This window comes from Neovison vison, chromosome 9 (assembly GCF_020171115.1).
Source record: "Neovison vison isolate M4711 chromosome 9, ASM_NN_V1, whole genome shotgun sequence".
Lineage (NCBI taxonomy): Eukaryota > Metazoa > Chordata > Mammalia > Carnivora > Mustelidae > Neogale > Neogale vison.
Genome location: NC_058099.1, coordinates 88,578,214 through 88,605,178, shown reverse-complemented (window position 1 = coordinate 88,605,178; position 26,965 = coordinate 88,578,214). Strand labels below are relative to the sequence as shown.

Here is a 26,965-nt window from a genome sequence, read left to right as displayed (position 1 = left end):
ATTTATAGGAGCACAGAAAAGAAGATGGCTAATCCTCTTTAAGAGGGTATGATTAAGCTTACAAAGAAGATGACACGTGAGCTGGGTCTTTGAGAGACACATAGGAGTTCTCAAGCTACAGAAGGAAGGAGGGGGACGATTATATTTTTCAATATTTCAGCTAGTAGGTTTTCTGTTTCTAAATGTTATTTGAAACTTTTCAAGAGGTAAATTTTTTATTTGCTTCTAAAGTGTTCTCATAAATAGTGTGTGAAAGAAAAATCCCTTGGTCTAATATGGACTTTTCTATCTACAGAGGACTCAACAGTGTGTTATCTTACTCTTGAACTCTGAATTTTCTGGACTGAGATTGTGACTGAGGTTAATTGGAACAGGCCGCGAGACTCTGATTTTAGGGGTCTTTAAGTGATAGTGGAGCCTTCTGGGTGTCAGATTGCAGTCAATATGACTGAACGGTTCTTTGGTTCTAATTTTATTCCTTTCCAGATGTAATGTCCCCACTTCTCCAGCAGGGGGCGTGCTTTTAAAATTATGTTTCTTCACGAATAAGATTTCACATCCTTTTTACTTTTGGTTCGTGAACTTTCGTTTTTGTGCATTTGTCTCTTCTGTAATTTGCTTAGGGTACAGGAAATAGGAAATATTTAAAACGAGGTTCATTTCAGATCACAAACAAGAAGTCAAAAAACATTGTTCTCAACAGGAAAAAACTAGGTGGTAACAGAGCGCTTTGCTTTAAGGAAGTGCGACAAAGCCCAGGTTCAAGCTTGCAAGGTGAAGTGAAAAGGAGGAGCTACCCAGAAAGCCGAGACGAAAGTAATGCATTTTGAAAACATCTCTGGGATATTTATGTTCAATTGAAAGTGATTTGACTTAGTCCAAACAATTGTTTAAATTGGATTTTTTTTTTTTTTTTGCGTTTACACATCTTTCCATTGTTAAACAATAAGTGAGCAACCTATTCGTTTTGACTACATGCATACGTCTTGGGGAGGGCAGTAGGTCAGGAGACCAGGATTCAAGGACCCAACTTCCAATAAAATAGAGAAAATATCATTTGCCTGCCTCCCTGTGTTGAGCTAATCAAGTGAGATATCCCATGTAAAAGAGGCTTTGAAAATAATTAAGCTGCAGACAGACCTAAGTTATTTTTTAAATGGGAGACACTTGGTCCTGCAGCTCTTCTCCCGCTGGTTGGAGACCCTCTACTCAAAGGGCAAAGTCTTTGGTGAATCGTAGAGCATTGCCTTTCTTGGAGGGAGGCCAGATTCACTCAAACCTTAAATGTAAGACACCTTTGTCATTAAGACAGAGTCTTAGACTGAAAAAAGACTTCTCCTTGGAATAGAAAGCCCGGGCCTTGTTTGTGATTCTCCTAAATACAAGTTTTCTGTGGAAACTAGCCCCCCAAATTACAGCAGTAATCTAGATATGCATATTAATTCATTTTGTTCAACAAATAGTTGTTGAACATTTACTCTGCGCTGGACACTGGGTATATACACAAGGGATATTTCAGTGAATAAAATACACAAAAATCTCTGTCCCTTTGGACCTTTCATTTTTGTGTGAGGCAGTAATTACTAGGGTTTTTTGTTTGTTCATTTAATAGGATATAGAAATGCTGCAGGGAAGTGTGCCTTTTCTATGCTAACATATTTACTGAGAAATAATGAGCAAATCTCTGGGTCCTTAAATAAAAATATTGACTTTTTAAATTCCATCTGACTCTTGAGGGGCATTTCATTAAGAATTCGGTTTTGCCTATTGTCAATACTATTTATTCAGAATAGATAGAAGAAAGAGAAAGAGAATGGGATTGGTGATAGACACAGTTCTCCTAGACCCCCATTCATGCTGCGGACTTCCTAGCCCAGGGTTCAGGAACCCAGAATTTCTATGTCCTTTTCCTTTTTCTGGTTTCTATCAGACTGTCTTGTATGTCTGGGCCCATCACCAACATTTGTGGGGCCCAGGGCAAGGATACCAAGGTGATCTACATACCTTATATTTAATTATTTAAAACTTATAAAAGAAGTAGACAATCTGAGAAGTGGTACACTTTGACATATGTACCATTATAATGACCTAGAGGGCTAGGTTTGAATTTAGAATTTTCAGACTGTCCCAAGTACCATGTTGGAACATGGTGGATAGGGAGACCTGAGCCCTGACTCCTGCTCACCCCTCCTACCCCAGCCCTGTTCTCAGTCATGAGGAGCTTTAATGCAAGGGGTATAAACACCCCAGACTGCCCCTTTGAGCAGCAGATCTTTGGTCACTTTATGGCTGGAGATTATCACCCCACTGGTGAAGTCTACTGTCCTTGACCTTACGGACAAGGTCTGCAGAAGATCTCAAAAAGGAAGACACTTGGTGGAGGTAGAGGAAGGGACTCTGCTGGATTCCACATTCCTTTGGCCCCATGACTTCCTTGCCCATAAGGAGGGATGTTGTTTGTAGAAGGCTGGAACAGAACCCTCAAAACCGTATGTCCCAGGACAGGACCCCTCCTTCCTGGATCTAAAAGGAAGACCACTGTGTCCTGATGCCCACTCCAATTTTCTAATCATGCACAGTGCCTGGCATGTTCTCTTTCAAATAGCCGTGGAGGCAGGAGCTGATGTGCTGCCACCCATGCGTGTCCAATCCTGCTGTCTTGGGTGGGCTGTGCTAGGAAAGCATTTCATGCATAAAACCCAGTTCCCAGCATTCTGTGCGGCCAGACATCACTGAATAAAACTGCTTTTCATTGTCATTATTACTCTTTGACTTTTGTGGTCAAATGTTGAAAATCAAGCACCACGAAGTCTTCATTTGTTTTCGTTCATCATAGCCGGCTTTCTTTTGTCTCAGTTTTAAGCCCTCAGTCTGGCTTCATCACTGGATTTATGTCAAATTAATTGCACAATTTCTCTGTTTGCTTTGGTAACATGTAGCTTATCGTTTTTAGACACTTTTGGGTTATAATTACATAAAAACACACTGAGAAACATTGGTACATTTCTATTCTCCCCAAGTATTTTTTAAAGCTGTTTAGAACAGTGCTTGGAACCAAGATGCTTATTTCTTTCAGTCCTCAGGCATCTGGCGAGGCCTGGGTTGGCTCAGCTCTGTGGCTCCTGGATGATACTTTCTGGAAGCTTCATTTCTTTACCCCAATATGCCCTGAAGCTAAAGAGGTTAGGGAGCTTGGCAGAAGTAGTTTCGCTTCCAATGTCTTGGGGATCCACGCATTTAGGGTCATTCTAGTTATGAATCTAAACAATATTGGTATTTACTCCAATTTTGCAGTTTATTTGCTCACCTCAATCTTCTGAAATGCCTTCCCTTCCTCCTCCTAATTTCTCCAGGTTCTACTTACTCTTTCAATGCCTGCTTAATTTTAGTCAACCATCAAACAGGTGCAAAGCTCCTTTGTTCCAGACATCATGCTCACCTTCTCCATGAAGCCTCCCTTGACCATGGTGGTTGGCCATGGGCTCAGAGTGTGTTTCATTCCCACCTTTTTTAAAAAGATTGATTTATTTAATTTTATTAAAGATTTATGTATTTATTTTAGGGAGAGTGCATGCAAGCTGGGGGAGGGGCAGAGAGTGAGGGAGAGGGAGAGAGAAACTCGGGCAGACTCAGCGTGGAGCATGACGTGGGGCTCCATCTTACCACCCTGAGATCACAACTTGAGCCGAAATCAAGCGTGGGTTGCTTGACCGACTGAGCCACCCTTTTGTTCCCAGGTTTTGTCTGCACACAGTGCTGTGTCATTTCAGTTCTAGCTTCACTAGAAACTATAGCTCAATGAGATTTAAGATCCCAATGAAGTTATAAATCTTTGAAAGAAAACGCTGCTTCTTAGAAACCCTTGTGATTCTCACTCCACCTACTGAAGTGCACCTAACATCTATATAAAATCTGTTGACTAATTGATCGTGACCGTAGTCACAATAAATACCATTTCCTGAGTACAGTGCTGAGAGCAGTCAGTCCAGAGTCACACCAAACTGGACTGAATCCTGACAGTGCGGCTGGTCAACCTGCCATCCAGGCCACTGATGTCACTAGTTCCTCACTTGTAAAATCGAGATCAGGATGGCAGCTCCCTTCTGGGATTCTTTGAGAATTTAGTGAGCGGATCACTGAAAGAACTAAGTGAAAGAGTCACCATTCAGAGAGTGTTAGGTAAGAATGATAATAAGCATTACGTCCCAGGCAAAGGAGGTGTTCTTTTCTGTGTCTTACCATTAACTCTTACTATAGTTCTACAAAGTAGGAACTCTCCTTAGACATATTTTATAGACAAGTAAGCCGAAGTTTAAGGAAGGGAAGTCTCTGGCCCATGATCACAGAACAGGATCGGAGCCCTGGCAAGCCAGCTGCAGAGCACCACCCCCATTTTTTCCATTTTATTTTATTTTATTTCTTTGCAGTATTCCAAAATATATTGTTTATGCACCACACCCAGTGCTCCATGCAATCAATACATGCCCTCCTTAATACCCACCGCCAGGTCACCCAGTCCCCTCCCCCTCCCTTTCAAAACCCTCAGGTTGTTTGTCCACAATCTCTCATGGTTCATCTCCCCCTCTGATTTCCCCCAACTCACTTCTCCTCTCCATCTCCCCATGTCCTCCGTGTTATTCCTTATGCTCCACAAGTAAGTGAAATCATATGATAATTGACTCTCTCTGCTTGACTTATTTCACTCAGCATAATCTCTTCCAGTCCCGTCCATGTTGATAGAAAAGTTGGATATTCATCCTTTCTGATGGAGACATAATACTCCATTGTATATGTGGACCACATCTTCTATATCCATTCATCCATCGAAGGGCATCTTGGTTCTTTCCACAGTTTGGTGACTGTGGCCATTGCTGCTATGAACATTGGGGTACAGATGGCCCTTCTTTTCACTACATCTGTATCTTTTGGGTAAATACCCAGTAGTGGTATAGAGTAGGGAAGCTCTATTTTTAATTTTTTGAGGACTCCCCACACTGTTTTCCAAAGTGGCTGCACCAACTTGCATTCCCACCAACAGTGTAAGAGGGTTCCACTTTTTCCAAATCTTCTCCAACACATGTTGTTTACTGTCTTGTTGATTTTGGCCATTCTAACCAGTGTAAGATGGTATCTCCATGTGGTTTTGATTTGAATCTCCCTGATGGCTAATGATAATGAACATTTTTTCATGTGTCTGTTAGCCATTTATATGTCTTCATTGAGAAGTGTCTGTTCTTGTCTTCTGCCCATTTTTTGATATGATTATCTATTTTGTGTGTGTTGAGTTTGAGGAGTTCTTTATAGATACTTGATATCAGCCCTTTGTCTGTAGTGTCATTTGCGAATATCTTCTCCCATTCCATGGGTTGCCTCTTTTTTTGTTGACTGTTTCCTTTGCTGTACAGAAGCTTTTGATCTTGATGAAGTCCCAAAAGTTCATTTTCGCTTTTGTTTTCTTTGCCTTTGGAGATATATCTTGAAAGAAGTTGCTGTGGCCAGTGTCGAAGAGGTTACTGCTTATGTTCTCCTCTAGGATTTTGATAGATTCCTGCCTCATGTTGAGGTCCTTTATCCATTTCAAGTTTATCTTTGTGTATGGTGTAAGAGAATGGTTGAGTTTCATTTCTCTACAAATAGCTGTCCAATTTTATTTTTAAAATAGCTGTCCAATTTTCACAAAACCATTTATTGAAGAGACTTTTTTCCTGCTTTGTGTAAGATTATTTGACCATAGAGTTGAGGGTCCATATCTGGGCTCTCAACTCTGTTCCACTGGCCTATGTGTCTGTTTTTGTGCCAGTACCATGCTGTCTTGGTGATCACAGTTTTGTAGTAAAGCTTGAAATCAGGCAACGTGATGCCCCCAGTTTTGTTTTTCTTTTTCAGCATTTCCTTAGTAATTTGGGGTCTCTTCTGATTCCATACAAATTTTAGGATTGTTTGTTCCAGCTCTTTGAAAAATGCCAGTGGAATTTTGATCGGGATGGCATTGAAAGTATAGATTGCTCTAGGCCATATATACATTTTAACAATGTTTATTCTTCTGATCCATGAGAATGAGAATGCAGAGACCCCCTTTTTAACCACTACAAGATGCCAAGTGGCAAAGAGGGTATCAGAATTTAATGGCGCTATACCTGTCCAGGCCCCTGTTAAAGAAACATGCAGGGAAGGTGTAAAGGTTTCTAGGTAAAGAAGACCTGCCCTAAACTGAAATGGGGGTTCTGATTTGTCTGAGCATGTGCACGACCTGGTAGCAAGTTTGGGGAAAGTCAATGAAGGGGGGCAGGGCAGAGGGTGTGTCCTGGTGCCCTATGTGGAGAAAGGAGGGTAAGGAACAGAGTATTTGGTTCTATACTCTCAGAGTCCTCTAGGGCCAGAGGCGGCAGAGAGATGATGAAGCAGTTGTTTTCATGAGGGATGCTGAGACACAGAGGGAGAGGCAGCCTGGCTGGAGGCCCAGCGACAGACTGTGACATGGAATGCCGTGAGCAGCGTCAGCTGGGCAGGTGTGACTGTGGTGCAAGGCAGGTGCGCCGCCTTGCGTGGTCACCCTCCGTGGTAGGCAGGGCACCCTGGGTGCAGACGTTTGTGTTCTCACTGAGGACTCCAGCGGGAGCAGTGAGGCACGGGGCCCCAAAGTGGCTTCCTGGGCAGAGCAAGAGTAGAAGCTCTTGAAAAGCCCTGGAAGCACCTGGAGGTGCTTCTGGGACTCATACTGAGCTGTGGTTGTGCATCATGCAAATGAACACAAGACAGTGAAAGCCAGGTGCTTCCTTCTTACGGACCGAATTGTATCCCTCCAAATTCGTATGTTGAGGTCTGACTCCCAGTTCGTTGGAATTCGGAGATGACGCCTTTAAAGAGGTGATTAAGTGAAAGTGGGGCTGTTAGGATGGGCGCCAATCCAACACAACTGGTGGCCTTACAAGGAGAGGAAAAGATGCCAGGCGCAGGTGCACAGGGGGCGGGGCAGCACATACAGAGGCAAGAAGACAGCCATGTGCGTGGCAAGGCCAGAAGCTTCTCCCAGCACTCTGATCTTGGACTTCCAGCTCCCGGAGCTCTAAGAAAATAAATTTTTACTGTTTAAGCCACCTCATCTGTGGTATTTTTTATGGCAGCCCTAGCAAACTAGTACACTGTTCTTAAAGAAGATCCACTTCATGCCTCTAGGCTGGTGAGGCCTGGGGCAACTTGCCGGCGACTCACATTTAACTCTTACTCTTTGTGTTTTAAGGCAGGAAGGATTCATTTTACAGACTAGGAAAGCAAGGTCAGGAAAGGAAAATAGCTTGCCCAAGATCACACAGCAACTAAATAACAGAGGATTCAAATACAGGTCTTTGTGACTCCCCAGTTCATACTCCATGTGATACTGTGCACCTTCTCCCACACCATCCCCTGTGATGTATTTTATCCACATACTAATCAGTCACTCAGTGATTAATGAGATAAGCACATCTCCTTATTGCCCTGATGATCCAAGAAAATGGTTCTTCATTTATGAATTGAGTACAATTGACTGTGAGGTAGCATCAAATCCACAAACATGGGCTGAGAAAGGAAAATTCGATTTCTCTCTCTCTTTTTTTTTTTAAAAGATTTTATTCACATTTGAGAGAGAGAGCGAGAGCACATGTGGGAGCACACAAGTTGGGGGGCAGGTTTAGAGGGAGAGGGAGAAGCATGCTCCCCATTGAGCAGGGAGCCTGATGAGGCACTCGATCCCAGAACCCTGAGATCATGACCTGAGCCGAAGGCAGCCACTTAAACAACTGAGCCACCCAGGCGCCCCAGAAAATCTGATTTCTTAAAATCATTTAAAAAATATTTCTAAACCCTTACTACTCAAGGCCATAAAATGATCTTAGTAAGATGATGTATAGAGAGGCTCAGGTCTATGCCTGAGTAAATGTATATTGGAAAAGTAGGGGAAGGAAGGAAGAGGGGACAGGGAGGAGAGGAGACAAGGACTTCTCTCCACTTCGCAAAGTCAAAGGCTCTGTCCTCATCGCTGTGTGCTCCCTGCCACCCCCCCCACCCCCAGCTGGAGGCTTCAGGGGCTGGGATCCATGGGCTTGCCATGTATCCTTCTCGACTGGCCAACTGAGCAAACAATGGATTCCATCCTCTAATGAGAAGAAAAAAAAATCCTTGGGCCTTTTCAATGACCTAAATTCGTCAAAGTATTTTGGGCTTTTCCTAATTTGCTTTCTGTTTCATTTAAACAAATGAGGTGGAACTGAAGGGGAAGTAGAGAATGAACTGAAGAATGAAGCCACAGACCAGAGCAGAGCAGAGCAGAAAGGGGTTCTTGCCTGAATATTTGAATAGGATTAATGAAAACATATCTCCCTGTTCCCCTTTACAGTCCTCATGGAAATCCGCTCCGTCCACTGCCTCAGGTGAGCTGGGAATGTATTTGTTTCAGGTAGCTAGGATATTCCTGACCTCTATATGGGGAGCTCCCAGCAGAAATGCTGACAGCTCAGAAGACAATATACAACAGCGGTAAATACAGGCAGAAATCTTGTGAGCTAGGTAGACATTTTTTTTTTTTTTCCAGGCTGCTGGTTTTTAAGAACTGTCTTCAGAGCTCATCTGTTATTTTAATTATGCTCAAAATAATTATCTAAAGGCAGAGCACAGAGGATTTCTAGGGCAGTGACACTTTTCTGTATGATGCTAGAACAGTGGGTACGTGTCATTGTGCATTTGTCCAAACCTGCAGCACGTACAGCACCAAGGGTGAACCTTAACAGAGATGATGAACTTTAGGTGATAATGATCTGTCAATGGAGGTTCATCAACTGTTACAAATGCGCCAGTCTGGTGGGAGATGGTGGTACGGGGATCTGGGGGGCTGTGGGTGTGTGGGGACTGAGGCTCTCTGGGAAAGCTCTGTACTTTTCACTCAATTTTGCCATGAACCTAAAAATGCTTTAAAAAATGAAGTCTACAAAAAAATTATCTACTGAAAAAAATAATGTAATAAAGCCCCTTCCTCATTAAGAAGAATGGCTCATCAGGTTATGAACAAGGCAAAATGGAGCGAGATGTCCGGATAGTTTTCAAGGACTATTCTAAAACCAATGCTCTACTGTAGTACACTTTACTATAATAAAATGTAAAAACTCCTCAGCACACTATTCAGATCTTGATAAAGCACTGTGGGGAAAAAGGGAGTATTTTCTCATTTTACCTTGGCTTATTACATTATTAGTGTAGTAACTATGGTATCTTCATTTTCTTAGGTGCTACTTTTCAGTTAGTCTCAAGACTAATAAATTAGGGTGAGTTACTCTGTGTCGGTCTCCCAGTATTTCCTCGGGGACAGGCAAAGTTCTAACAGCTGAAGAATTTTCACAAATATTTTCCCATTTAACTCATCATTATTAATTTATAACTCTATCAGTAGAAATTTTAATGGGCTTTCAATTACCATGTATCCTTGCAAATGGAAGCTACCTCCATCCTACTATCTGCTATTATTATAAACACAGCTTCGAGTCTGAACAATCCAATGCTGATTAGAGGTCTTCAGCATTAAACATTGGTCTCATTTCTAAAGTTTAACAAATAACACAATACATAATTCTCTGGCACGTCCAGTCCTTTTATGTCATGCCGTTGAAGCTCCCTCTACTCGTGTGACAAGCAACCAGAATGCATGCTATAATCAACTGAGCAGGCTATGATTAACTTTGCACAGAGCTGTCCCCAAACTCTGTACAAATGCCATGGTGCTTCTTCGATAAAAACATGTCAAGGCATATTTCTCTAATGAAGAGAAAATTTCCAATTAAGAGCATCTGATATGTCTTATTTTTTTAGGTGATGATGAATCAAATTAGCACAGGACCTGGCCAAACTGTCTCTCGTATTATTTTCACTTGCTTCTGCTACACCAAGCCAATCATTTGCAAGGTGCTGGTCTTTATAATGTGGTTGGGACCATCATATGAATGAATTAATTGAACAATAATGCCCTAAGCTCGTTCCCATTATCCTGAAATGGGGCATGTTCCAGCCACATCTGTGAAATAAGTAGATGCAGCGTTATTCCCATGTTTCTTAAGTGTCTGCACATAGTCCTGTCTGAATAATGAAGGAAAGAATTTGCATTTCTTTTTCTTTCATGTTACTGGACAATACTTAGCCCAGCAGAAATTTACCTTTAGGATTCTTGTGGAAAATTCTTGACAGGGCAGGATCCTCAGTTTCTTAGAGGATAATTTTATTATTTCTTTTTGGTTGAGAGCTCAGAAAGACCTCATTTGATTGTCCTGTGTCACTTCCCAGGCACTAATAATGTGCTTGAAAATAATGTGTGAAGTCAGAGCTGGTAGCTAATAGCTCTGAACTCGAGGTATCTCCACAAGCCTGATTATTTGCTCTCTTTATGGACAGCAGAGGTTTAAGTTGCAAATAGTAAGAACTGAGCTGTGTCCCAGCTTCCTTCCCATGACAGACATTGTCAACCATCTGGTGCCCCCCATACAGACAAAGGTCTAAGTGAATTTATTTGCAAAGCACTCAGACCACTCCAGTGAAAGGACTGGCATTCTGTCTGACTCCAGAACCAATGTGGAGCCACTTTGCTCTAATATGAATAATTTCATTATTATCCCAAGTAAGGTGACTAACATCTTTCCCAGTCTGGGAAAATTTTCTCACCAACTAGGCTAATAAGGTGGCTATGTATGGAGAGAGTACATGCTCACAGCCAATTTGTCTAGAAAAGTCACTCTGAACTCCCAAAAGACTCGGGGGGCTAAGGGCTCCTGTGTGGCTCAGTGGGTTAAAGCCTCTGCCTTCGGCTCAGGTCATGATCCTAGGGTCCTGGGATCAAGCCCCGCATCGGGCTCTCTGCTCAGCGGGGAGCCTGCCTCTCTGCCTACTTGTGATCTCTATCTGTCAAATAAAAATAAATTATGAAAAAAAAAAAGACTTGGGGGACTAATATGTCTAGAGCATCACTAGATTATATTTAATTCCAAAACCTTAAATAATTTCTGGGGGTGCTGATGGTAGGTGCCATGCCACCCAGGTCCCTCTATCAGGACTGGAGAATTTATTCCTCCAGCTGTTTCTGGGAAGGATGTCCACTGACTACCCTCAGAACTGTTCTAGCCAATGTCACAGTCCCTCCTGGGGCAGCCAGCTTCCAATAATTGGTCTGGGCTTCCCCCTCCCAACTAAGAGCAACCCAAAAAGGCCATCCCAGCTTCAGTGCTCCTCATCGGGTCACCTCAGGCCTTGATTTATGCCACTACTTTTTCCCCCTCTCTGCCCCACCCTGCTTTCTTCTCTTTTCTTCCCTTCCCATCCACGGGTTTTCATCCCAAGGGCACTTCCTAATGAAGTATTTTCATCTCAGGGTCTGTTTCCCGCGGAACCCAACCTATAATCTCCCACTTCCTCTTTGCCTTAGCTTTTAAATACTACTGCTCTCTTGTAAGTGGAACAAGCCCGTGGAGAATGTCTTGGGGGAAAAAAAAATTTATTTTGGTCTTCATGAAATTTCTGAGGGCGTAGACTATGCCTACTTTATAGTTTATACCCACAGAACATCTAGTGCAGTTAGGATGTAATAAATGTTAACTGAACAGACGAAGCCCCAGGGTGGGGCAGGGTGGTGAGTATCATTACTCTCAAGTGCTAAATATTTAATCTGGGGCTAACTAGTAACTTCAGAGGACTGCAAGTAAGTCAAGTTCACATGGGCCTACCATTACCGCTTGGGCAGCAACATTAAACACTGGAAAGTGCATACATTTTGTTTTCCTTTGGATATATTTGCGGATGGGGAAACTGACCTCTTGCAATGCAGTAAACTGAAATAGCTTGTTAACTGTCAAGTTTCTTACTTCAAGACACTTTTGGAAAACATCTTGTCATTGCTGTTTTTCTTTTCAGCTCTGCGTATAGTTTTTGGTTGGCCTTTTGGTTTCCTTTAACGGATCCAGATTTAGGATTGATTGAGAGAATGCTTACTAGCAAGTAATGTCCTTGTCGAACAAGCAGACTTCGAAATAATGTGAGCCATGGTTGGGGTTACTCAGCCCCCCTTAAGACCTACAGGAGATGGTTTCAATCCTCCACCCCATGATTTGTGTTAAGTTGAAGGAATTTCTTAGTGATTCTATGAATTTCTGGAGCGCTTACATTCTTGTGGCCAGTTTTGTCCCCAAGCTCCTATTCTGCTAAATTTGTTGAGTTTAGGTTTGGCCTTTTCCTAACTGATTGCTTTCTTCATTCTGTACTGTGTCCCTACAGCGCAGAACCCAGTCTTCCCTCCTACCCCCCCTTTACACAGACACATGCACACCCAGGAATGCACACCAGTCAGAAGAGGTTTTCTCCTATGTAGCCAGGTTTACTAAAGTTTGGGGACGGTGAAAGGTAACACAGAATACAAAAAGCATGATTACGATATTAATCATCTTTGTCCTCAAAAAACAAGGCTTTCGTCCTTATCTGCAACAATTTGACAGCCTCTCTCTCTCTATTCCTCCCTGTGCGCCCACTTCTTAAGAAAAAAAAAAAAAATCCCCCTCGTTGTCTTACAGAGAATGACTTAGCCCTTTCAGACACTTATCAGTCCGCTCATTTTGGCTGCGTGGGACAGAAAACCCAGTTCAAACTGGTTTCCGTAAAGAGTTTCCAGGAGTCTGATAACTGCAATATCGAGGGCTGGATCTTCTTTCAGGAATGGTGGATAAGGGACTCCGCCGTGTCAGCACATCAGCTTCCCTTCTCTCCGTCGTTGGCTCTGCTCTCGCTGATACCGGCTCCCTCGCAAATGGCCTTTGCCCGCTTGACACACACCTTCCCGAGCTTCACACCAACTGCAGGAAGGGGCTGGGCCTGGTCTCGGCCTCGGCAGTCTGGCGGCATTGCATTGGCTGCGAGTGGGTCACATGCCTGTCCCTCAGCCTATCGCGGTGCGCAGAGGAATGCAGCGTGCTCATTGGCTCAGGCCCAGTTCCTGTCATCCAACGCTGCAGCTGCTGGGGGTGGGATCCGGCTGAGTCAAACCACGTGGAAGGGTGGAGCGGCTACTCAGAGGGAAACCAGCCGGGAGTGGCTCCGGGCGGTGACGTGTCGCAGAGCAACAGCCCAGACCGGCAGGATCAGGTACAAACTTAACCAACTCGCAGACTTCCCGTGGGGCCGCCCTCTGAATGTTTAAGAACTCCCTGAAGTCTTTAATTGCTTGAACGTGTCTGTCCAATTAAGTCTGGAGCCCCAAACCATCTTCCTACACAGTGGCAGCTTAGAGAAGGGAAGTTTTTGTTTGTTTGTGTGTTTTCAAGATTTTATTTATTCATTTCTCGGGGAGAGAGAGAGCACAAGCAGGGCGAGTGGCAGGCAGAGGGAGAAGCAGGCTCGCCGCCGGGCAAGGAACCGGATCCCAGGACCCTGGGTCATGACCTGAGCTGAAGGCAGAGGCTTAAAGGACTGAGCCACCCAGACATCCCTGGGAAGTTCATTTTTACAGATAATCCTGCGGGTGCCAAGAATGTTCCATAGCTTGATAGTAGTGGTTATATGGGTGTATACATGTGTCAGAATTCATCAAGCTGTACACTTTAAGATGTATGTATTTTACTCTGTGTTATTGTTTCAGTTAGTTTTATTTTTTTAATATCCTGCAAGATGACCAACACATGTCTCTGTGATTCTGAGTGTGATCATCAAGCCTGCTATCTTCAATCTGCTTTTCTACTAAGTCTTAGTTACCCAAAGTTGAAGTTAGAGCCTGGTTGAGGTCCTGAGGGTAGAAAACCCAATATGAGTTTGGGGTCAAGTCCTCACTGGTATTAATATGGGCGTGTTTAGGGCGCCTGGGTGGCTCGGTGGTTTAGGTGTCTGCCTTCTCAGGTCATGATCCTGGAGTCCTGGGAGGCGCCGCCCTGTGTCTGGCTCTCTGCTCAGTGGGGAGCCTGCTTCTCCTTGTCTCTCTGTGCTCTCTCTCTCTCTCAAGTAAATAAAATCTTTAAAAAAAATATGGATGTATGTGCCTGAGGTGTCTTCTGGGACATATACATTCCTCAGAGACTTAGTATGTTGACATAAGCAACATTTAGAGACAGGATAACCTGAAAGACAGTGACTGTAACCAAGGCTTCTGAACATTTCTCCATACTATTCAGGTGAACATATTCAAGGCAGAAAGATAGTCCACCTTCTGTCATAAATAAAGCTAATGAAAGTCATTAGTCCTCAGTGAAAACGCCACATCTGATGTTCCTTTAGAGAAGGGTTATAATGAACTTAAAATTGGAGATCTGTGTTCAAGTTCCTTTACTCTGTGACTGGGGGGACGTCACTTACCCAGGCCTGAACTTCAGTTCCACATCTGTAAAATAATGATAGTGAGATTCCCCTCTTTCAGGGCTGCTCTGAGAACCAGATGACAGGCTCAAACAGCCTTTGGGACATGGTGAAGTTTCATTATTATTCTGGTCCCCCTCCTATTTCCTATTGATCACTTTCTTTCTTTCTTCCTTCCTTTCTTCCTTCCTCCCTTTCTTTCTTGAGTGCCTCTTTAGAATTTATCTCCTTAGACACCCTCCTGAGTGGATTTTTTTTTTCTTTGTAATTACTTCCAGGGTTAAGTGACTACCAGGAGTTGGTCCACCAGCCCCTTCCATTTTGCTAAGTACATCAGAACACCTTGCCTGAGTTTCATCTTAGATTTTTCCCAATTCTTTAACCATATACAGCTTCTTCTTATCTTTCTGGATCTTTTGCAGTTCAGTCTTCTAATTCAGTGTGTTTACAATATTATTCCTCTTTGAAATCTCATTATCAACTGTGGCCAACCTGGAGCCAGGACAGAATTTCTTGATTTCTCTTCATCTGGTTCAATTATTGTATACTCCTTGGCTACATAAGTAAGATGAATAAGAAGTCATTGTCGATAGTACAGAGAAAGCAAAGTTTTCTTTTTGAAAGGTACTATTATTCTTATGTAAGGAAAGTTTGATGTTTTTCTTTTTAAGATTTTATTTATTTATTTGAAAGAGTGAGGAAATAGAGGAGGGCAGAAGGGGAGGGAGAGGGGGACAGAATCTGAAGCAGACTCCATGCTTAGCACAGAGCCCAACACGGGCCTTGATACCATGACCATGAGGGAACTGAAAACAAGAGCTGGGTGTTCAACCAAATGAGCCACCTAGGCACCCCTTACTGTTTCTCATAAACTACTGGAGAGAGTTTTTCATAAACTGCTGGATTTAATGAATGTTGTTAGAATATTTGAGGGATTAACTAATTACCTTAGATCCATATCTAGAGTGGCTACTGCTAGAAGGCATTGTTTTAGATTTTTATTTTTTTAACTTTTTAAAAAGATTTTATTTATTTATTTGACAGAGATCACAAGTAGACAGAGAGGCAGGCAGAGGGAGAGAGGGGAAAGCAGGCTCCCTGCTGAGCAGTGAGCCCGATGTGGGGCTCGATCCCAGGACCCTGGGATCATGACTTGAGCCAAAGGCAGAGGTCTTAACCCACTGAGCCACCAGGCGCCCCTGTTTTAGGTTTTTATATTTCTAATCTATTTTAATCCTTATCACCATTCTACAGGTTAGCTATTGTTTTCTCCCTTTTACAAATGTTGAGACAGGTTAGCTTGTACAAAGCCACACAGTAGGTTACATGGAAGAGACATATTGGATGCAGCTACATCTAAATATAAAACCTGTGCTTTTTCCAAAAGGTGTTCTTCAGTGGTCCATGTCTTGTAGAATCTGGTGAATCTACAACCAGGTAAAGGTAAGAAATAAGCTTTGATAATAGAATACTGCCTTGCTAGCCAATGGCTTGTGTCCAGGATATAGTTCCTTTTTATTAGAGTATAAATCAGGAAAGAAGGAGGGAAGGACAGAGGGAAGGAAGGAAGGGGGAAAATGGTTCTTTTTCTCTGCTTCTACTGAAGGCTGTTCCAAATTCCAAATAATTAAAAAATACTGGTCTTACATTACTTTGGTAGAAAGTTCTATTACTTTTAAAGAAGGTATTTCAGAAAATGGGTCATTAAATGTAGGGATGGACCACCAAGCAATTAATAGAATTAATCCTAATGAAAATTATGATGTCTAAGGTGTACCTAAGACCAATGATCGCCAACTTCTAGGATAGTAGAGATCTCAACTCAGGAGCCTTTGGGGAAACTATAATTTTATAATCTGATTACTTCCTTTAGTATTAATTTAAATGTATCCAAATTGAAAGCTTTGAGAAGACCATCTAACTATGTCCCCATGGGGACACATCTGTTTCATAAGTTTGCAGACCCAAATGGCTACATGATAGAGTTATCAACATTGAAAGACACTAACATGAACATGAGGACTATTACTGAGACGTTGAGATATACACAGATACTTGTTTATTAAATTGGTATATTGCTAGGAAAAATGTATAATTAAAAGTAAACAAGAGGACCATACAACTTTATTCATTTTTTTGGAAAAACAGACATTGTTATTCACTATGAAGTAGAAAATGATCCTTTTCCTAGAGTCAGGGGGCTCTGATGGAGCATTACTAGGTCAGAGAGTGACTCTGATTTGTAGTCCAAACAAGTTCCTGTTCTGAGCGGCACTATACAGGGGCTTCTGGCCCTGCTGGTGAATCATAGCAGCTGCCACCACATTTCTCTGGCAGCGTTTTCAGCCCCACTCAGCTGTAATTCCCCAGATCCATTGCTCAAGATTAACAAAATATAACACAGAAAGATTAGAGGTCAGATTTGAAATAAAAAAGCATCATGCCCAAATGGTAAAAACAAGGTCAGCAATAAATCATGTGGGAAAGAAGCCGAATGTCATAAACACAAGACAAGAGATTATAAATCATAATTCACAACATAGAACTCCACCACCCTAAGAGAATGAGCTAAAACGTAGTGACAATAGCTAAGACAACAAATAATATAGGTCAGGAATCTGAAGTTTAGAAGGAGAAGACCGCAAGTGTTCCAAGGATCCAGAGGGCAAGGTGAAGGGCACAAGCCTAGACAGACTAACTAGGTATCAAAACAGTGTTTGCTGGCTTGTTCATTGTTTTTCATCCTAGGAAATGCCAGACTTACAATTATTGGACTTTTTGTTTGGTTGGAAAACTCATAATTAATAGAACTTCTTGTTTGGCTCTTAGAGGTCACTTTAGAAGTAGGGTATCAGTTATTTAGAGAACTCTAAGATTAAAATCTCATGTAATTAAAGACATCCCTAATATTTCAGAGGCAGAATTACTTAGGAAGAGTGAACTTACATCACATTCTTCTGGTTATCACTTGGCAATGATAAAATGTCATCCAGACTTTTTTTTCAGTATGTAAGAACTTACCCCTGACACAAAAAGAAGAATGATTTATTGTAAGTTAGAGATAAATGATAGCCACAAATCTTCCTGTCAGCTTTCTTGGTCAGTTGCAAAGCTAACAATGGTTTAAAAATACTAATGACCATACATCATCTTTTTCTTGCGATGAAACATAATTCCATGTGTTAATATTTATGAATCACATTGAGTTCTCTGGATGAAGTGAATTGAAATGCAAATAAATAAATATTACATAAACAACTAATTATAGAAGCAATGAATGCCTCTCAAATTGCGCATTATAAATTTGAAAACACTAATTGCCTTAAAGGACGGAGACCTGCAGATAACGTGGAAGGGGCCACTGTTTAGAATAAAATCAACTCTGATCTAACTTTCAGACCAGGTGAAACAGAAGAAAACAAAGCTCCAATCTATTTAATTTTTTTTACATGCTGCTGGAGATATTCTATACACACAGTATTAGTTGAATATAGTTGATATAGGGACACAGGCAGGTAAACGGTATGATCTTTTTCATGGTCGTATATAGTCAGTGCGTGAAAACTACTTTTCAATAGATTTAAAATATCTGATGGCTGGAACAGTAAGAAAGAATAACTCAGTCTTTGAATCACATTCAGATGAGATATAAATAGTGAATATTGCAGATAGCCTCATGAGATTATGGAAAACTCAATTTTTGCAATTTTCTTTTTTTAGATATAATATTTTAATCCTTCATGACTAGGAAGGAAAGTGGACAGAAATGCAGAGTGGGAAATCACATTTCTAGTTACTTAGGCTTTTAAAACCACAGTTTTGGAAACCCAAGACTCTAGATCATGTTGGAAGTTTTAAGTATTAAGGCAAGAATCCAGTTTGCCATACAATACAAAGCATTTGGGAATGTCAGAAACTTACTGCTCCTCAATTCAGCAATTCTCCAGAGACTCATCTGTAACAATTAGAAGCAGGGAAATTTTTCTTTTTTCTCATTTGACTGCTTTAAAATGACTTAAGGTAAAATACCTTGAAATTGCCCTAGAATCAAAGAGGTTTTCTTCATAGATCTTCACAGAAATAACTGCACAGGTATTATTCAAAGCCAAATGAGCTTTGAATCTGGGCCCAGATCACACACTAAGAAATTCAGCCCTATTTTATTGGCTTCTTTATACTCTACTATATTTTCTGAATTTCCTACAATGGATGTATATCACTTTTATAATCAGAAAAAAAAATCCCATAAAGAAGTTTAGTTCAGATCTAAAATATGCTCAGGGCCAATAGAAATGAGAAAATAGGCTGGAACCCAGGGCATGAGTGCTTACAAGCACCACCGTGGGAGTCTGTGCACAGTTTTAAAGAACTGTTCCTTATGTTTGGTAGCAAACATTTGGATGATGTAATGGACACTGTTACTCCTACCTCCCCATCACCCCCCCAACTGATGAGCAATGAAGGATGTGTACACTTACATAATTTTCTTCTCCATGGAGGTTAAAAAATAAATGATTCAGTAGCATTACAAACAATGTGAAGACTGCTTTAAATAAATCAAGCTGAGTTTGCTCTGGACACTGTTAAGCCATCTGAGATTTTTACTAGGGAGAGACTGTCAGGTCCTTCAAAGGGCGCAAGGATGAACTTCTCAACTGAAAATTATTGTTCTCAGGAGTGTAAAGAGCGGCCACACAGTCTCATAAAATCTTGGAGAGATCAAAGCAGCATCATGCAGGAGGCTCAGGGTTTACCACCAACTCTGATATTTACAAGCCCTGTGACCCCAGGCCATTTACCTAACCTCTCTGAGCCTCTGTTTTCATTTATAAACTGGCAGGGATAATAATAGTATCTGGAGTACCTCCTATCTGGAGGGCTATTGGAAGGATTAGACCAGGTAAATTGTTTATAGGACATCTACTTGCACGTCGAAAGTACTCCAATGAATGTTAACTTTTATGGAAACCTATATGGTCTGCCCCCCGATAGGACAGTGGTATTAAAATAAAGAGCTGAGTCTGAACGTTTTAAAATATATTTATTACACAGTAACGTGGGTTGGGCACACCAGTTCCCTTACCTTCATGATAAGAGTATTATCTATGATTAGAACTTTCAACCAGGCCCCCAAATGATGCCACCTAAATAGTGGCTCCCAGATGTAGCGTGTAGAAATTCCTTGTACAAGATCAGAGAGAGCTTATGTTTGTATTCAAGATCCCAGAAGGATTCCTAGAGGGATATCATGCCACTGACAGATACGAATCTGTTTATAATATGTATGACAAGCCATTCCCAAATGGTCACTTGGAGTGAGAGCGTCACTAACAAGCTGCCCCCTCCTGGATTTCTAAAGACCACTCTATGCCGCAGGTACTGTTTTAATCTCTAGAAAAAAAACTGAAGCTCCGAGACGTTAATGACTTTCCCACTGTCACACAGTAAATAAACAGTAGCCTGGGCCCTCCAGTGTCTGACCATAAAAGGGAACATCCATTTATCTGAGGAAAAATAAAAACGTTAACCTCACCCCTTTTAGAGATGATAGTGGTGGGGACGAAGAGAGGAGCAAGGACAAAAATTCCAGCCATCAACCTCTTTTGTCGGAGGGCAGAACTAACCACAATTACCCCAGAAACAAAATCAGACACCGGGGTGAAAAGACAACCTTTCAGAGAGTCTAAGGACAAGTTAAGCTTTCAACGGTGTGAACCTTGGCTGCTTTTTTTTTTTTTTTTTTTTTGGTTTGTATATTTGTTTTTCTCCCTTCTCCATTCTAACCTGTTTGTCGCTGGGAAATGAAACAGTTTTGGTTTGCAAGCTGTCTCCAGGGAGTGCAGCAAGACTTTGTGTACTAAACAAGAGCCACTGCCAGAGCCCCCCGCTAGCCTCTCCAAGGCCACACTGCCAAGGAAACCTGGCATTGTGACAACAAGGTCCATTCAGCACGACCAGTGGTCACTGAGGAGCGACTCTGGGAAGGACGGCCAGGTGGGGCACCCCCAAGCTCGGCCCGGGAAGGGAGCAGCCTCCCGGGAGCGAGCTGTACAGTCTCTTAAAATCCCTCTGGCCTGGAATGCCAGCCACGTACAATTGTGCGCATGGGTGTGTGTGTATGTGTACCCACATGCACAGAGTTTTCTAGAAAAAAAGGTTTAGAGCTTTCAGCAAATTCCTAAGAGCCTGCGACCCTCTCGGGAGAAACCACAGTTGGGAGAAACATGTACTCTGATCTTCCAGAAAAGAACACCGAGCTCACCACTTTTATTTCTGGAGCAACTGAGCCCAGGCTGTCAGCCCACTTTCCTCTTACAAAACCCTAAGGCACTTAAAAGAGACCACAGGGGGGAAAAAAAAAATAACTCAACCCCCTTTCTAATCTTAACCTAATCCTCCTTAAACCTTGCCTGACCCAGGCTACCAGGAACCCTGCCAGTGCCAAATGATATGATGTTTATTCAGCTCAGGTCTTAGCCTGCTGCTCCTGGGCCACAAAATCAAAGAGGAACATGTCAGCCACCACCTGCTGCTGAGTGGGTAAACAAAGGGCCAGTCAAGAAAGAGGAGGACCAGTGTTTGAGGACAATGCCTTTGTGTAGTTCTGGCTCAAATAAGGACACAGCTCCTAAGGAACAGTCTTGAGACATGCACCAACGCTGTGCCAAGTGGTTCAGAAGCCCGGGCACAGCTGTTCCTCAGACGCCCTTTGGCCCCAGCTGCCCCCTGAAACCACACTAGGGTGCCTATGACACGGTGCCCCCTTTCCCAGAAGATGTTGGCAGAATGACAGTTTGTGAACCCGTTAGGTTTGTGGGGCAAGAGCGCTTTCCAAAGTGTCCTCAGACAAGTAAGTGTCGTGGAGCTCAGAAGGCCCGGCCTGACCCCCATTTTACCAGGGCAGCTGTTTTGAGCTATTTTCTATCTGGGGGATCTGAGTGAGATTTCGGGGCAGGGAGTTAGTCCTGTTACTAAAAACGGAATGCTCGCAAAATGCTCTTGAAATAGCAGCTTGGGCCTCTCCTTACCTGAGAGGGGCTGGCGTGGAGTAAGTCTCCCAGATCCCGAGATGTGGCAAGCTGGGTTTATTCTGCCTGTTCTCTGCTTCCCTTCTCTCAACAAATGCCTCCTCAGAGCTCTTTCTGTGTGTGTTCGGATCGGCTTCGTCCCCGCAGGAGTAACCGAGAGGGACGGCTGACAGTTTTTCAGGTTCTTTGATGTGCTGTGCGAGGCGCTGCGTTTTAATGGACCCGAGGCAGCCGTTCTTGGACACTCTTCTCAGCTGAGGTGAAAACAGTGAAACAGAAACACAACAATTACAACAACAACATCTACCAGGGCAGTGTGCCCGGCTCCTAAGTGACTGATGGGACAGACAGTCGCCCAGATAGGGACTCGGAGCCCGTGTTCTTACTCATGTCGCCTCTCATGTTAGAGCAAGGTGTGTGTGTGTGTGTGTGGGTGTGTGTGTGTAAATCAGCTATATGTTATTTTTACACGTTAAAAATAAATAGAATCTGAGCTGGTGGGTCGGCCGAAGCGTCCTGTCCCGGGGGCTTGTTCTCTGGGGATGTGAGCGATCTGGCGACCAGACACCCCCTCCTCTAGGTAAGACTAGCTGCGGGAGGTGAATTTCTGGCAGAAATACCATCACCGCTGGGCCGCAGCACGCCTCTGTCTTCTAGTTTCCGCAGCGCGAGCAGGACAAGTACCTGCGGGGCAGTGGACAGGTTGGGACCGGCCTGGATTCCATCGCGCGCCCTGGGCGACGTCGCGGTGAGGCCCCTGTGCTCTCCTGCCTGCCCGGTGCTGATGCTCCCCAACTAGGTTGCGAGAACTCACTTCACCCATCTGCCAAGCCGATTAAATGAGACCATGACCCCGGTAAAGGGCCAGTATCCCCCATCGTCATACCCACGTGCACAACTTCTAACTGAAAGGAAGCTTGAGTGCAGAATTCTAAATCCCAACCCAAGAACGGAGAAAAAGGCCCAGTGAGAAAAATGGGACTTGGAAATGAAGGGACATGGGACTCTATTTAGAGACTACGTTGATGGAGATTAAAGGAAAGTACAACCATATCTTACAATAATATTTCTGGGAAGGATACCTAATTATTTGTCAAGTCAGGATTGCCACTGTAAATGTGCAATAGATGTGAGGATTTGGATTACTTAAAGTTTGAAAAGAAAACGTTCTCTACAAATATTCATACAGAACTGTCTTTGCTGCTATCAAGACTGGAACACATTTGTATCTCCTAAGGCAAAGAGATCACAAGTAGGCAGAGACAGGCAGAGAGAGAGGAAGGGAAGCAGGTTCCTTGCTGAGCAGAGAGCCCGATGCGGGGCTCCATCCGAGGACCCTGGGATCACGACCTGAGCCGAAGGCAGAGGCTTTAACCCACTGAGTCACCCAGGTGCCCCAAGGAAGCAGATGGGAAGGAAGCTTTATTGAGCAACTGCTATGTGCCTAGAACGAGACTGAGCAGTTCCTGAACAACCTCGTGAGCCATGGATTGTTTCAGAACTTCACCAAGTCATTCCTGGATTTATCCCACGGTGATCCTGTGCTTATTTGGATTTTTCTCCATGATGAGACCCTCAGAACCCTTTTTTATACCGTATTTATCTGGACCAGATAAAAACCTGACCAGTTCAGAGATCACAAATGAGATCATCCCAATTTGGACATACTCTTACCTGGTGCTGCTGCTCCCCGTGTTCGTCCTGACTGACTACGTCCGCTACAAGCCAGTCATCATCCTGCAAGGAGTCAGCTTCATCATCAACGTGGTTGCTGCTCTTGTTCGGCCAGGGAGTGAAGGCCATGCAGGTGGTGGAGTTCTTCTATGGGATGGTCACCGCCACTGAGGCGGCGTACTATGCCTACATTTACAGCGTGGTCAGCCCCGAGCACTACCAGAAGGTGAGCGGCTACTGCAGGAGCATCACACTGGTGGCCTACACAGTGGCCTCGGTGCTGGCCCAGCTCCTGGTGTCCCTGGCCAGCCTCTCGTACTTTTACCTCAACGTCATATCGTTGGCTTCCATCTCTGTGGCCTTCGTTTTGTCCCTTTTCCTGCCAATGCCCAAGAAGAGCATGTTTTTCCATGCAAAATCCAGCAAAGAACTATGGAAGCAACCAAACAAAAATGAGGCATCAGATGCACCTTACAAAATTAACACACCAGGCGGTGAAGAGAAGCCCACTTCAGAAATACCCACCATTTCAGGGAACCTGGATGGTGGTCCTTTGAGCAGCCCGATGCTGCAAAATGTAGCGTTGAATGTTTTTGTGCAGTGGTTCCAAGATCTGAAGGAGTGCTACTCTTCCAAGCGACTATTTTACTGGTCCCTATGGTGGGTCTTCTCCACAGCAGGTTTTAACCAAGTTTTGAACTATGTTCAAATCCTGTGGGATTTCAAGGCACCATCCCAGAGTTCATTTGTCTATAATGGGGCAATAGAAGCTCTTGCAACCTTTGGAGGGGCCGTGGCTGCCTTTGCAATGGGCTACGTGAAAGTCAACTGGGATCTTCTGGGGGAGCTGGCTCTAGCCATCTTCTCCATCATTAGCGCAGGCTCTCTGTTTCTCATGCATTACACGACCAACATCTGGGCATGCTATGCTGGCTATCTGATATTCAAGTTCAGCTATATGCTGCTTATAACAATAGCAGTATTTCAGATCGCAGTTAATCTGAGTGTGGAATGCTATGCCCTGGTGTTTGGAATGAACACCTTCATGGCACTGGTAATTCAGACCATTATGACAGTGATTGTTGTAGATCAGAAAGGACTCAACCTGCCAATCAGCATTCAGTTTTTAGTTTATGGGAGTTATTTTGCAGTTAATTGCTGCCATTTTTCTAATGAGAAGCACATATATCATCTACTCAGCCAAATGCCAAAAGCAAGCACAGAGCTCTCCAGCAAGTCAGAATCCAGATGAGCTCCACCCAGAGGGACCAAGGAATGTCATTACAGGAACAAAGCTCTGACCTTACTGCAGCCACTGCATCCACTGAACAAGATCTTGGTCACAAAGTCACTGAGCGCCATAAACTGACACACTTCCAAAGCCTGGATTTCAATGAACCTTTTCAAAACCACAACAAAATCTTACTTTTAGACCAGATACTACGTGCCCAGCTGGATACAGTTGACAAGACCCGTCACCTCAATCAAATGGCCGGCGTTGGGTACTCCAACGAGTAGCAAGGATTGGGAAGTTCTGGTTTTGGTTACTCCCTAGGACATATCAGTGGCATGGAAACAAATCACGAGAAAACTTCACTCAGCCTGTTGATGTTCCCCATTCGGAAGCAAAAATACTAACTGGACTGACCCCTTGCTTGTTTTAAATATTTTATCTTACCAAAATAGGCAAGAGGTGGACTTTTTTTTTTTTTTAAATCACATAACCATTTGCCTCCTTCTTTCATTAAGTGTATTTCTATATTACTTGTAGTTCTCTGCGAGAATTTCAAGGTCTGGTCCCATTTCCAAGGACCTTTCTTCAATCCTGACAACATGGTATTATTCACAAGCTATTATTTGATTATATCACCTATTTAATTCTGTCATGATTACTTTTTACTTTGTGTTCTGCTGAGCTTTGTTGTTGAAACGTGACCTCAGGAATAGCCCCAGACATTCCTCTGTGCCCAGAGAATGACATTCAAGTCAATTGCTGGGGGCCCTGGGGTGGCAGTGAGTTTTCTCCCCACTATGACCCTAGATGGGTGTTTCAATGCCGTGTCGGTGTGATCTCTAAAATAGAAAAACTTAAGTAGAAATTTCCAGAGTTTCTAAAAGTATTTGTAAGTAAGAAAACACTGATGAAGGGGGAACACCTACTTTTTAAATGGCAGAGATTGTGCTACATAAAATAAGGTGTGCAAAAATATTAAAGAGCCTTTCTAAATTTTTGATGAATTGTGCTGAGAATCGTCTGTGCTTGTGTCCTTTGAAACTTCAAAAGAGGACACATGGAACAGTCTGCCATGGAAATAAAGAATGCTGATTCAAGGAAAAAAATAATATAAATAAATAAATAAATAAATAAAATCTGACGGTAAAAATAGGAAGACAAAATCGCCCATCATTCCACCATTCGAAGACCACCAACTGTTCCTGTTTGGGCATATTTCCTTCCAGTCTATTTTTATGCATCATTTTTAGCTCTGCACATTTAAAACAGCTGTGATTATCTATGCATATTTTATTTCGTTTTTGTCACTTAATATGACAACATAACACGATGATGTCTTTAATAACATTGCAAATTCTCTATCATTTTTGCAGGCTAAACAATGGTCTCCTAGGTAGAGCAACTCAGTTTAACAAACATTATTGAGCACGTGATTATGTCCCAGGCCCTACGCTAGTCCCTGGGAATGCTGTTTTCTTCAAGGAACTAGCAGTCTGCTGTAGGGCCAGTAAGATACATAGATAACTGGATAGTTGTAATAATTGCTCACACCACCGAACACCACACTGCAGGCCCCATTCACATGAATGAACTCACTGGATGTTCACAGCAACCTTATGTGTAGGGATGATTTCGGTGATCTCAGCTCTTTTGACAGATGTCGAGGCTGAGGCGTATCTTGCTAACAAGATGGCGCTTCCAGATGGGGTAGGTGGAGGTTGCTTGAAGATGTCCACCTCCTGATTCCCAGAATTTGTGACTATTACTCTACATGGAAATTACCTGTAGGGTAAAATAGTGAAATGTAACGTTACCTTAATTGTGAAAGGGACTTCGCCGCTGTGATTAAGTTAAGGATTTTGAGAGGGGAAGATCGTCCTGGATTATCCGGGTGGGTCGGGTGTCCTCACAAGGGTCTTCATAAGAGGGTGACTTACAATATCAGAGTCAGAGGAGATGTAGCAGTGAAACCAGAGGTGGGAGTGTGTGTGTGTGTGTGTGTGTGTGTGAGAGAGAGAGAGAGAGAGAGAGAGAGAAGGGGGGATGGAAGGGGAGAGACAGACTGGAAGAGGCTACACCACTGATCCTGAAGATTAGGAAGGGGCCATGAACCAAGGAATGCAGGAGGCTTTCAGAAGCTGGAAAGGCAAGGAAATAGATTCTTTCCTGGAACCTTCAGAAGGAACACAGCCCTGCAGACACCTTGATTCTAGGACTTTAGACTTCTGCAGCTGTATGACAGAAAAATTTATGTTGTTTTAAGCCGCCGAATCTGTGATAATATGTTACAGCAGCTGTAGGAAACCCACATTCTAGGATTCAAACCCAAGCAGCTCGACTCCAGGGCTGTTATTCTTAACTATGGTCGTATGTGCTAGGCGAGCTAGTTAATATGCCCAGCATAGAGAAAGACACTCAGCAGAGTGTTAGGGAAGGACAGGAGGATGACAACCTGACTCTTTAAAACTGAGCATGAATGTGAAGACAGGGAAGACTGAGAAATTGAACTGACGTAGGAAGATATCCGTGATATTGTAAGTGAAAACAGTTCTAATGCTATGTATAATAATTTTTCCTTTTCTGTTTAAAAATATATAGGTGCATATATTTATAATCCTATGCACCAATGATATAGTCCCATGATTCTCTCTGGGGAGTGTATTTGTGGGTAAATATAAGAGGAGAT

General features: G+C 43.0%; 1 protein-coding gene and 1 long non-coding RNA gene across 2 annotated transcripts in view; both read left to right on the top strand.

Annotated features, from left to right (window-relative positions):
- The first annotated feature begins 8,275 nt into the window (after positions 1-8,275).
- Positions 8,276-26,965, top strand: part of LOC122917700 — a 33,256-nt gene continuing 14,566 nt past the window's right edge. Inside the window, exons 1-2 of the long non-coding RNA XR_006386440.1 lie at positions 8,276-8,408; positions 15,731-15,786. This is a non-coding gene — a long non-coding RNA (uncharacterized LOC122917700). The remainder of the gene's footprint in view (positions 8,409-15,730; positions 15,787-26,965) is intronic.
- On the top strand, positions 21,829-24,944 carry LOC122917699 (thiamine transporter 2-like). The gene is given in 4 exon segments (XM_044265902.1): positions 21,829-21,951; positions 22,773-23,132; positions 23,134-24,198; positions 24,200-24,944. Coding segments are annotated over 3 exon segments (1,488 nt in total). The 5' UTR covers positions 21,829-21,951; positions 22,773-22,856; the 3' UTR covers positions 24,347-24,944.